General features: G+C 42.6%; 1 protein-coding gene across 3 annotated transcripts; it reads left to right on the top strand.

Moving 5' to 3' along the window:
* The first annotated feature begins 5,502 nt into the window (after window positions 1–5,502).
* Window positions 5,503–11,730, top strand: LOC125528695 (YTH domain-containing protein ECT4-like). 3 transcript variants are annotated; one of them, XM_048693130.1, is made up of 9 exons: window positions 5,519–5,606; window positions 6,479–6,547; window positions 7,217–7,305; window positions 7,791–7,938; window positions 8,032–8,105; window positions 8,208–8,687; window positions 9,730–10,086; window positions 10,164–10,376; window positions 10,456–11,730. In XM_048693130.1, exons 3-9 carry the CDS (start codon window positions 7,303–7,305, stop codon window positions 11,326–11,328), a joined length of 2,148 nt encoding a protein of 715 aa, XP_048549087.1. In that variant the 5' UTR covers window positions 5,519–5,606; window positions 6,479–6,547; window positions 7,217–7,302; the 3' UTR covers window positions 11,329–11,730. The 3 variants fall into 3 exon arrangements, with proteins under 3 accessions (XP_048549086.1, XP_048549087.1, XP_048549089.1); XM_048693129.1 differs by lacking the exon at window positions 6,479–6,547 and having other exon boundaries at window positions 5,503–5,606; XM_048693132.1 differs by lacking the exons at window positions 6,479–6,547; window positions 7,217–7,305 and having other exon boundaries at window positions 5,525–5,606.
* The last annotated feature ends 1,240 nt before the right edge of the window (window positions 11,731–12,970 follow it).

Genomic DNA, 12,970 nt, shown 5'->3' with positions numbered 1-12,970 from the left:
CATGGTTAGGAAACAAACCATCTTTGATCAACGAGCTAGTTCAAGTAGAGGCATACTAGTGACACTCTGTTTGTCTATGTATTCACACATGTATCATGTTTCCGGTTAATAAAATTCTAGCATGAATAATAAACATTTATCATGATATAAGGAAATAAATAATAAATTTATTATTGCCTCTAGGGCATATTTCCTTCACAGTCTTCACATAGTGAAGTCAATCAGATCATGCAAGCAGACAATGACTTCATGAAGACAAATTGTAAGTAAAGAGAGAGGTAAGGATAGAACCAGTTGCTTGGTGAGGACAGGTATTTGTTGGACCAGTTCCAGTTGTTGTGATAATTGTACGTCTGGTTAGGGAGGCTGAGATTCAACTTAGAAGACCGCATCTTCACCTTATTCCCCTTGAGCTAAGAACACACAGTCCTCGCCCAATCACTCTGGTAAGTCTTCAAGGTAGACTGGCGATCCACAATGACTCTTGGATGCTCAGAACACGACTCCTAATCGGTTGGAGGATTCACAGTCCTCAAGCGTAACAAGTCTTCTGGTCACGCATACAGAAAGACTTCAGTGATGCCTAACACTCTTTGGCTCTGGGTGTTTAGGGCTTTGTCCTCACAAGGATTTCTCTCTCAAAGGCTTCGGAGGTGGGTTGCTCTCAAACGACAAAAGCCGTGCACTAACTCTGAGCAGCCACCAATTTATGGTGTAGGGGGTAAGCTATTTATAGCTAGGAGGCAACCCGGCCTGATTTGTCCGAAATGACCCTGGGTCACTAAGGAACTGACGCGTGTCCAACGGTCAGATTTCAAACACACGCGGCAGCTTGACTTGGCTACAAGTAAAGCTGACTTATCCAGCTTTGGATAAGATTCGCTTTCATTGTCTTCGCTCGAAGACATATGATTTGGTTGAGCATCACTTCAGTCACTCTGACTTTGTTCACTTGGACCCCACTTAACAGTACGGTGGTTCCTATGACTCAACAAAGAAGAAAAGGAATCTACGGAACAACTGTCTCCGCAATCCATAGTCTTCATACGATGTCTTCTCATGTCATAGTCTTTAATGTGAAACTCTTCACAGACCACCATTGTCTTCAATGTCTTCACACATTTTTAAGGGTCATCTCTGGTAGGTAAACCGAATCAATGAGGGACTACTACCTGTGTTATACTGCAATTCTCACAAACACATTATCCCTCAACCAAGTTTGTCGTCAATACTCCAAAACGAACTAGGGGTGGCACTAGATGCACTTACAATCTCATCGGGAGGGGGTCAATCTCCATCAACATCTTCACCAGCACCATCTCATCTCAAACCCTAGTTCATCTCTTGTATCCAATCTTTGTCCCAAAACCTCAGATTGGTACATGTGGCTTGCTAGTAGTGTTGATTACTCCTTATAGTTGATGCTAGTTTCTTTACTTGGTGGAAGATCATATGTTCAGATCCATTATGCATATTAATACCCCTCTGATTATGAACATGAATATGATTTGTGAGTAGTTACGTTTGTTCCTGAGGATGTGGGAGAAGTCTTGCTATAAGTAGTCATGTGAATTTGGTATTCGTTCGATATTTTGATGAGATGTATGTTGTCTTTCCTCTAGTGGTGTCATGTGAACATTGACTACATGACACTTCACCATTGTTTGGGCCTATAGGAAGGCATTGGGAAGTAATAAGTAGATGATGGGTTGCTAGAGTGACAGAAGCTTAAACCCTAGTTTATGCGTTGCTTCGTAAGGGGCTGATTTGGATCCATATGTTTCATGCTATGGTTAGGTTTACCTTAATACTTATATTGTAGTTGCGGATGCTTGCAATAGGGGTTAATCATAAGTGGGATGCTTGTCCAAGGAAGGATAGTACCCAAGCACCGGTCCACCCACATATCAAATTATCAAAGTACCGAACGCGAATCATATGAAGATGATGAAAACTAGCTTGACGATAATTCCCATGTGTCCTCGGGAGCGCTTTCCTTTATATAAGAATTTGTCCAGGCTTGTCCTTTGCTATAAAAAGGATTGGGCCATCTTGCTGCACCTTATTTACTTTCATTACTCGTTACCTGTTACAAATTACCTTATCACATAACTATTTTTTACCGATAATTTGAGTGCTTGCAGAGAATACCTTGCTGAAAACCGCTTATCATTTCCTTCTGCTCCTCGTTGGGTTCGACACTCTTACTTATTGAAAAGGCTATGATAGATCCCCTACACTTGTGGGTCATCAGCCGTGATCTGCCATCTCCGGGTAGACCTGCAAGCTTAAATAATCCACAAACTTCATCCACATAGAATAGGTGCATATCAGGATGTATTGTTCCATCTCCTTCATAAGGATTAGCTAGAAGTTTCTCTATCATACTCGAAGAAATCTCATAATAAATATTTTCAGTAGGTGCAGTAGGTTGAGGAGCAACTCTTTGTGCTTCCAGTCAAGGTGAAGATACCCTGAACAAACCCCTCGAAGGATTGTTTTCCATAGTAACAAGTGACACTAAATTTCAGCACATAATATAATTGTTTCCTTACCAAATCCCACTCACCAAAGGCATTTCACTCCCTGGCAACGACACCAGAAAAGAGTCTTGATTACCCACAAGTATAGGGGATCACTCGTAGTCCTTTCGATAAATAAGAGTGTCGAACCCAATAAGGATCAGAAGGAAATGACAAGTGGTTTTCAGCAAGCTATTATCTGCAGGCATTGAAATTGTTGGTAACAGATAGTTTGATAGCAAGGTAATTTGTAACGAGCAACAAGTAGTAATGGTAACAAAGGTGTAACAAGGTAGCCCAATCCTTTTTGTAGCAAAGGACAGGCATGAATGGTCTCTTATAATAAGCAAAGCATTCTTGAGGACGCACGGGAATTTCATCTAGTCACTTTCATTATGTTTATTTGATTCACGTTCGTTACTCTGATAGTTTGATATGTGGGTGGACCGGTGCTTGGGTGTTGTTCTTACTTGAACAAGCATCCCACTTATGATTACCCCCTCTCGTAAGCATCCGCAATTATGAAAGAAAAATTAAGATAAATCTAACCATAGCATGAAATATATGGATCCAAATCAGCCCCTTACGAAATAGTGCATAAACTAGGGTTTAAGCATCTGTGACTCTAGCAAACCATCATCTAATAACTACTCCACAATGCCTTCCCTTAGGCCGAAAGCTGGTGAAGTGTCATGTAGTCGACGTTCACATGACACCACTAAAGGAAGCAACAACTTACATATCATCAAAATATCGAACGAATACCAAATTCACATAATTACTTATGACAAGACTTCTTCCATGTCCTCAAGAACAAACGTAACTAATCACAAATCATACTAATGCTCAAGATTAGAGGGGTTTTGAATAGCATCAAGGATTTGAACATATGATCTTTCACCAAATAAACCAACAAGCATCAACTATGAGATGTAATCAACACTACCAGCAACCCACACGTACGAATCTGAGGTTTTGAGACAAAGATTGAATACACGAGATGAAATAGGGTTCAAATGAGATGGTGCTGGTGAAGATGTTGATGAAGATTGGTCCTCCCATGATGAGAGGATCGTTGGTGATGACGATGGCTTCGATTTCCCCCTCCCGGAGAGAAGTTTCCCTGGCGGAATCTCTCTGCTGGAGAGCAAAATTGCTCTTGCCCAGGTTCCGCCTCGAGACGGCGGCGCTTCGTCCCGAAACCTTCCTTCAGATTTGTCTAGGTCAAATATCATCATATATGAGAAGATGGGCCCCAAAGGCCTGCCAGGGGCACCACAAGCTGGGGGGGCTAGGGGGGTAGGGCGTGCCCCCAGGCTTGTGGCTGCCTGGTGGGTCCCCCTCTAGTATTTCTTTCGCCAATAATTTTGATATATTCCAAAATAATTCTCTGTCAATTTTCAGCTCATTTGGAGTTGCTCTGAAAAAGTGACTCCGGTATAGCCCTTTCCGGTCCAGAATTCCAGCTGTCGGCAATCTCCCTCTTCATGTGAAACTTGCAAAAAAGAGAAAAGGCATAAAAATTATATTACAAAATGAAATAACAGTCCGTAACGTAATAAATATCAACATAAAAACATGATGCATAATGGACGTATGACTCCTCCTCTGACCTTGGGGTTCGCGGCCGCTTGCAATCCAAGGAGATATGACCCTCAAGACCACATCGGATGCCCATCGGCTTGAACGTGCAGTCGTCCTTGTGATGCCCTTCCCGGAAGCACCTGAAGCAGAGGCCGAACAGGTCCGACGGAATCTCTCCCCTTTCCTGAGACGACGGCGAGCACGGCCGCGATCTGCCCACTTCCGCCTATTTCTGAAGCGCCTTCCTCTTGCGACATAGCACCTTGCGCGAGGGACCTGGCTTCCTCCATGGCGCTGTTGGGCCAGCAGCCGGACCGGGGGCGCCTCGCGCCCACCCGCGGAGGAGCTAGCAGATCCAGGCGACTCCGACAGCCCCAGCCCCGAAACCACTGGCTGCGGCCTTGTGAATACCAACGCCGGGCTAGCAGAGCCAAACGCCATGACCGCAGGGACCATAGAGGTCAGCTGCGGTGAGTGGGTAGGCGCTGGCGACCGGAGTGATCATCGTCAAGGGGGAGTGGACGCCGGTGCTGGAGTGGTTGCCGGCGGGGGAGAAAGGAGGTGGTTGGTGGGAGGGGAGGTAATCTAAAGTACTAGTCGTAGCAAAAGAACCAAAAATCTCCTCCTCGCGATCGACCACCGCAACGGCAGACATAAGGGAGGCGAATCCACTGGCTCATTAATGAAGCATGAAGGGGGGAGTTTGCCCTAATCGTCAATGAAAAATGGGAGGACACGCTTCGCGTCCGTCCGATCAAAGCGGGGGTACTCTACATGCAATGATTACACAAATTTTGTATAAAAATGTTTCAACACGAGTGAAGTCCACACAAACTAATGCAGCGCTTCACACAAGCTCTTATCATCTACCAAAATATTAAAAATCTAAAAGTTAATGATTTCATCATTTTTAGGGCTAATGATTATTTTGAGATTTTTAGGGTTAATGATTTGATTTTCTTAGAAGCATAGACTTGGTAAAACATCACAACTGCCCTGTGAACTGAAAGTGGCCTTTGCTTCTTTCTTTCCCACCAAGAAAGGAAGCGCACAAACTAGATAGATGAGAAGAAAAAGCGCGGCATCCCCGTGCACCGCGACGCGGACCCATCTGGCCATGTCACAACATAAGCCGGCCACCTCATCTCGTTACCATCTCAGAAAAATACATTTTGCTCGCTCTCCTTTCTTTCCCCCCTTCACCTTTTTCCTCTTCCTCGCGGACCTCGCCTCTCCTCCCCTCCCCTCCCCTACCCAACCTCTGCGCCACCATGCTTGCTCCAGCCGTCTACTAGGTTCGCTGCGCGGGAGCCTGGGTCCCTCGCCTCTCCCCGCCCCGCCATGTTTGGGGTCTCCGTCGTCGCCCCCCGCGCGCGCGGCCGCCGGCCCCCCCCGCCCCCCCCCCCCCCGCCATGTTTGGGGTCTCCGTCGTCGCCGCCTCGAGCCTGCTCGCCGCGGCTTGATTGATTGGCTCCGCCATTTTTCCTCTGGGTTTTCTAGGTATTCCTTTCTTCCCTGCCGGTATGTTGCCGTAGTGCTATGCGAAGGCCGTCCCGCTTCGGGGATTATCCGAATGCACTGCATGTATGGATACGGTGGAGTACTGGGTTTTTTGGTTGGTATATATGCGTGGATATGGCGGTTGTCGGCTCGCATCTCCCAATTTTGGTGCGTCGAACCTGAATTAGGTGTTATGTCACTGGAATTCCTAATTTTTGTTTGTTTTTGCGAATGAATTCGTAATTGATACAGAATTGGTGTTTCTTGTTGTGAGCTGTCTCTTAGGTACCTGCAAGTGCCTCTTATATGCATAAAACTTGTCTCCAGAAGCATTCTTGATCGAATTCCCAGGTTGACTGTCGATTTGCTTGCTGCTTTGTATACTATAGAGGAGACGTGGAATCTTCTTAGATTTTGGGTGGATATGATGTGCTAAATAGTGCCAAGTTGCAGAAACCATTTATATTAGAATTGCCTACTTGGCTGCTAATGCTGATTGCTGAATTTTTCCTTGATTTTGGTAATAAAAGGATGTGATCAGACAACAATTAATATTGAAAACATACCAGGCCCAGCACATTATATTTTTCTTCCATTCCTCAAATGATGGAGTCTGTGGTATATCACACCACCCTTTGAGCTTTGAACTTCAAACCAAATTGTGTTATGTCAACGTAATCAAACTTGAAGGTTTGCACATAATTCTTGTAAAAAGTGCTTGTTTTGTTTTTGGTTTCTCAACTGGCTGGATTACACGGGTAATACTAAGGGTGTTTTGCATTGACGTGTTGCGATTAAAGTCATCTGTTTTCACTCTGCAGTCTGCACCATTGGCTGCAATATTTGCTAAAGTTTTCTGATTTGCTCTGCAGTCATTTGCACGAAAAGCAATCTGCTGCTTGAAGCAAGATAACCCATGCTTGCTGTTAACTTAGGGAAATGTAAGTGGTGATTAAATGGTTGATCAATATTCGGTGCTTCTTTGAGCATGGACGTTTTGACATGGATGCTAGAACCACTCTTTTTTGTTTCTGAAAAAAATGGTCTATGGTTAGTATATTGGCCCTGATTGTATCAGATTTGTTCCACTCAGAACCTATGCTTAAATTGTCATGCGGGCTGTAAGTGCTGTGAAGCTGTTATGCTGAAAGTTGCTGCTTTTCTAGGAATATCTGTCTCCAATTCTTTGCTATTGTTTCCTAAGATTAGCTTGCAAGTCGCGGAGTTGTGTGGTTGACTCCGTGTGGAACTTATGCTTAAACTGTATTGTTGGTTTAGGTCTTTATTGGTGCTTTGATGCTAAAAGAGTAGCTTGTGCAAGAATCGATACTGCTTGTTGGTTTTGATTGCTTTATGTCTCTACCTCACAATTCAAGAACGTGGAGTATTTGCCATGTTACATGTGTTTGGGGGGTGGCATTAGGATTTATTTTGCTAACTAGCCTTATTGTTCTTGAATTTTACCTCAGATCAGTTGGTTAACCTGTCGAACTGACATAAAACACCTATGTCCTCTCTTACCATGAAACTTTTTTTTGCTGCAGCTTTACTTTCAGTTAGTTTTTCTTGTAGTTAATACTGAGACTGCTCTGTTATTTACCTTTTTTCAGAGTTGCCAGAGGCATTTATCATATTGTGAAATTAAACTTTGGTGATTCTGATCCGGAAAGGGAAAACGTGTGAATTACAAACATACATGGTAATCATATCCCTTGGCATAAATTTTCCAGCAAATTGATGTGTGATGTTGCACTTGATCATTTCGGCCATGAGTCATATCTTTACTTAAGGAGCAGGTAGCACCTGGGTGAATGCTAGGATTTGGATCTAGGTGTGAGGGGATGGTGCTACCTCTTTACTAACCAGTCATGGCCATGTGTAGCTGTCTTGTTCTCTTTGACAATTTAAAACAACTAACTGTATTAATTTTGAACGCGTTTTGGAGCACAGAAATGATTTTAGAGTATGGGCTGTCTCCAACTGCAGTAAGATTGCAAATGATGTGTTTCATCCAGTTTAAGTTAGATACATTTACAATATATTTGTGTTTTCTATCAATAAAGAAGGCATCATCTGTAAGTTGTTTGCATGGCAGAACTATCTTTTGGCTGAAATTCTCGTGCCTTGCGAGTATTTGGAAATATTGGTAGCCCCTATTTAGTGGCAGTGTTTCTGTGGTTTCAGATGTCTGGCTTTGGTACAAATTCAGCCATGGGTTCTTCGTCTCTCCCTTCTAGAGTTGTGTATAACACAGGTAACGATTTGCCGGTGGAATACATATATGACCAGGGTCTTTCTTATCCAGCTACCAACGGATATGCTTACTATGCAGGTATGTGTTCCTCTAGTTCCTGTTAAACTCCTTTTATGTTTATTTATTTTGGTGGTCATCATGCATAACTTTTCTGTTTTCTACTTTGGATAGGATTTGAGCCACCTGTTGGATGGAGTGAAAACACTAATTATTGGGGGGTAGATGGTCAATATCTCCAACTGACGGTAAGTGCATATGTAACACTTTGGTTGTTATTGTTATTAATACTGTATACTACAGTATTATTGTATATATTTCTTGACGACTATTTATTTCTGTTTATGTAGAACGACAATCTTCCTTATGTGTATTGCACACCTGGCTATGAATTTTCTTATTCTTCACAAGATCAGTACACTTCCTATATGCCTGGCATGTTCATGGGAGTTGATGGCTCAGTTGTAGGAAGTCAACAGTATTTCACTAATCCATATCAGCCTCCTGGCTCGCCATCTGGTTACTTCCCAGTATATCTCCAGCCCACCACAGATTTGAGCTCAGCAGTTTCTTTGGAGCCTCCTGTATTCAGTACTGGCACATCTGTTGCTAGTAGGCCTGTTAATACTAGCATAAAAGATACACATCAAATGTCTGGAAATACAATGGCTTCTCGGACTGTCTCTTCTGCAAGTCCAGCTATTGGTTCCTCCCATCATGCTTACCAGAATCAAAGCACGAATAAACCTTCTGATCTGCCAGGTGCTAATGTGGCGAGGCATGACAAGCCTTCAACCTCACATTTGACAGTTCTGGTTGATACTGACAAGGTATTGTGACCAAACTTGAATATTTACAGTTGAAGAGTTGCACCTTATGCCCCCAAAAGGAAAATATGCATTTTTTAATTCTGCATACTTCTGTTTTTCATCTTCTACAGTTTATACATGCTTCTTTGAGCACGTTGGTGCTGAGAATAATTGCATTCCTATATGTTAATGTTCATATTGCCCTGTTTATGGGAATCCGTTCTCTTGGGATGTAATTTTAAGTACTGCAGCACTGACTACTGAAAGGAAAAAATATATATTCCCTATCATATTTTATTGCGTTTAGTTACTTTGTGAATAGAGTGCATTTCCGAGAACTGCATGAACCCTTGCTAGACTACAAAAGAACCACATTTTAAGAAACATTTTCGAAGGACCAGTCTTACTTTGCAAAATGGTGCAATAAACATGCCACGGAGCCAGAACCATGTTTGTCTATTCCCATAGGCCTGTCATGTTGGGCCCACTATACAGACAGAACCATTGCTGTCCCTGCTTTTCTGGGTAGACTTATATGCCACGTAGCCAGCAGAGTGCCAAAGCAGTGCTGGCTGGTAACATGATATAAGATCCGCCACTTGGTCGCGTATTCGCGAGGCCAGGCACTAGTGCTGGCCTCTGTGGCATCTGCCTCCATGCCAGCAAAATGGGGCTAGCAAGGGTTGTATCTCGACGTAGTGACTAGTGAGGTCTACTGGAAACTGATGGAAGTGTGGTTTCCTTAAACAGTTTGCAGGAGTAAGTGTGGTTCTTTGAAATTGTTTCTTAAAATATGATTTTGTGTAGGTTAGTAGTAAGAGTTATTGCAGTTTTCAGAAATTTACCTTTTATGTGAAAATTATTTGCTGTCTTATGATACTATTCTTACATAGAGTTCACTGTGCTGTCAACTGCTGTGTATTTCGCTTCAATCATCAACCATTGCTAACTGTTCAAAGTATCATGTGCCCAAAATCCAAATATCTCTTAAAACAAAGTATTATGCGTCCAAAACTGTCACCAAGGATGGAAATCTGATGAAGACTGTTTTTTTTTTCTCCAGAATTTTCAGGCTGCTTCAGGTATGGGGAGCTCTGGGGACAATGGACAAATTACAGACAGGACAGAAGTTGTGCCAGTGGCTGCCATGGTGGGTGAAGGTGCCCAATCCAAAGCAGTGTCAAGCAGTGCAGTGAAAAACATTGTGATACATCCTGACCAATATAATAAGGCCGACTTCCCTTGTGATCATCCAGATGCCAAGTTTTTTGTCATTAAATCTTACAGTGAGGATGACGTGCATAAGAGTATCAAATATAATGTGTGGTCCAGCACACCCAATGGCAACAGAAGGCTGGATGCTGCCTACTCAGAAGCAAAAGGGAGTCAACGGAAGTGTCCAATATTTCTGTTCTTTTCGGTGAGTTTTGATGTGTTATTGTTTTCTTTTCCGTTTTTTCTTTATGTATGGGTTTGACATACCAACACTCTCTGTAGGTTAATACAAGCGGGCAGTTTTGTGGTGTTGCTGAAATGGTCGGCCCTGTGGATTTTCACAAAGACATGGATTTCTGGCAGCAAGATAAGTGGTCTGGGAGCTTCCCACTGAAGTGGCATCTAGTAAAGGATGTGCCGAATTCCACCTTTCGACACATCATATTAGAGAACAACGAGAACAAGCCTGTTACCAACAGCCGAGATACACAAGAGGTAATTTTTGTTGAAGTGCCAGGATTGATCACAAGAGATTATATACTGTGTACTGATGACGTTCATTTCTTCTCCTTAGATACCTTATAAGTCGGGAATAAACATGCTAAAGCTATTTAAGAGTAGTCCAATGACGACATCGATTCTTGATGACTTCCCTTTCTATGAAGGGAGGCAGAAAGCAATGCTAGAACAGAAGCGCAGAGGTTTGGGCAGAAGTTTTGGTGGACTTACTTATGTTCCAGCACTTGTTGCTAAAAGGAGTGTTGTTGTGGAGGGTGAACCTTCTGAAGTAGGTGAAGGCATTAGCAGCAAAGATCCACATCCAGGGAAAACTGGAGAGGATAGTGGTGCTTGTGAGCAACCTGACAAGACAAGCCAAACGAAAGATGGAGTGGTTACACAAGTACTGAAAAAGGATGCAGTGTCACCTGTTGAGCAACCTGAACATGTAAAAACAGAACGGCATAGCTTAGATGATATTCATCATGAACAGAATGAGGGCTGTTCCGTTTCTGTGTCACCAGAAAATGCTGGAAGGGAACATGCTGGCTTGAGCGAACTGGTAAAATCTAATGGAAAAGTTTATAGTGACCGTGAATCACAACCTGTTATAAGCTCAACTGAACCCAATAGTTCTGGACGAAAAGGTCTTTCTCAGGAGTCTGGTGGTCACGACCCATCAGATCGCATGAAAGGCGGTGCATCTGGGATAACGAAGGATGTGAAGGCTACATTGCTCAAGAAAACAGAAGGCTTATCAACTAGCCATATGGATGGGCAAGCAAAAGGCATTGTTAACGAGGCTCCAACTGGTGTTGTTAAGGTTGGCTCGGTGCACATCAAACTAAATGTGGCGGGGGGTTCGTCATCTGAGATTATAGGTGATGGTTCTCTTGAGCTGAAGGGAGCAGAACATATTGAGCAGGGCATCTCAACAAAACTGAGTTAAGGAGCAACTAATTTATTTTCATTTTCTGGGTGTTGTGACATGTTAGTTTAACATCTCTGTTTGTGTTGGTGGGGTTTAGCTGCTTTTGCTTATGGCTACTGCAGTTGGTTTTTCAGCTTGACGACTGACAGCTTGACATCATGGTTGGTTTGGTTTGGGTATAGCTCCTCTTTTGTTTCATAATCTCCAACAAGTGGTCATAGTCTCATAGAGGTATTTGTGGTGAGGGAAAATTGTTTCTGTTTGTTGTTGTGTTGGCCCTCATCAGCAGAGAAGGCATTTGGCATTATTAGGTGAAATGTAATCATGTTTTTATATGGTACCAATATATGGACTGTCAGTTGGTGACTGCTGATGGCCGGCAACTGTGTTCTCTTTTACAGTATATGCTTGTTTTTTTTATATCGTGCATGCTTGCCATCTCCCCTTTGAGATTACCTTTTAGGGGTTTTTTTTGTGATAAAGAGAGCTCCCTCTCTGATTTTCATTAAAGAAACCACAATGTCTTCCTAACAGGCTACCAGCTACAAGGAAAAACATAAACCGACGATGCATGATCAGAATGAACACAGTCAGGCTATCCCTAACGGGCCATCCCAACCACAGGAAGGCTATATCAGCATATAATGCAGATAACCTAGATAAACTTAAAGGTTTTCCAAAAAAATAAACTTAAGAGGTTTCCAGAGCATCATCGTCCTGGGAAGCCACAAACCGGATCTCCAGGTCGATATTTATGAACATCAAGACACAATTCACTAGTATGTTTTTAACCAGCTACTGATAAGTCTTGCAGAAGTCACGCACTAGCAGGACGACCGTAGAAGGGTATGAATGATCCACACAACAACTGCTTGGTGAAGTAAAAAGGGAGCTCCGCCTCGAAAATTGACTTCTGAGCATGGATGCAACGGAGCACTTTATTTTGAAGTTAAAAAAACCACATTTTTACGATTCATTTTTATTTTTATTTTTGTGTGCATGAACGTATAGAGTTGCAGTATATCGGGCCAAAATTTCATGCTTGCATGTAAAAGATACAAAAAAGACAAACTACATGAAAATTAGGGGCTTGTTTTTTGGGTGCTTTTAGGCAGATATTTTGTCTTTTTTGTGCAGCACGTAATACAACGTATTATTGAACGAAATTTCACAGGTACTTAGACCACGTGCATGCGTGTTCATGTAATTTTTTTTCAAATCTTTTAAACATCTTTTTGAAGCAGTTCAAAATAAAGTGCTCCGTTGCCCCATGTTTTGAAAATCCGTTTTAGCTCCGCCTAAGGAAGGAGGGACACTGCCATCCAAGCGAAGACCTCCATCCAAGGGTAGCCCTCAAGACTTTTCACCAGCAATCATCTCAAACCTTTTTTACACCCCACCTTATGACATCTTGTTTCTCTAGATCCGTAAGCAAAATAAGCCCATCATGAAGCAACTTAACACCAGGTTGACAGGAGCACAAGGATCAGTAACCTAGTTGTTGCCAAATATAACAACATTTATCAGTTTCCAAATTGTCCAAAAGATTGCAGACATGCCAGTAACTGCCAACTGACATATTTCTATTATTTTTATTAAAGCTTTTAAGCCACACAATAATAAGTCCTGAACGTTATTAGGTATATTATGCAAGTCAAAA

This window comes from Triticum urartu, unplaced genomic scaffold, assembly GCF_003073215.2.
Source record: "Triticum urartu cultivar G1812 unplaced genomic scaffold, Tu2.1 TuUngrouped_contig_5041, whole genome shotgun sequence".
NCBI classification, from domain to species: domain Eukaryota; kingdom Viridiplantae; phylum Streptophyta; class Magnoliopsida; order Poales; family Poaceae; genus Triticum; species Triticum urartu.
The sequence above is the reverse complement of the archived record's forward strand: the minus strand, read 5'-3'. Positions and strand labels throughout refer to the sequence as shown.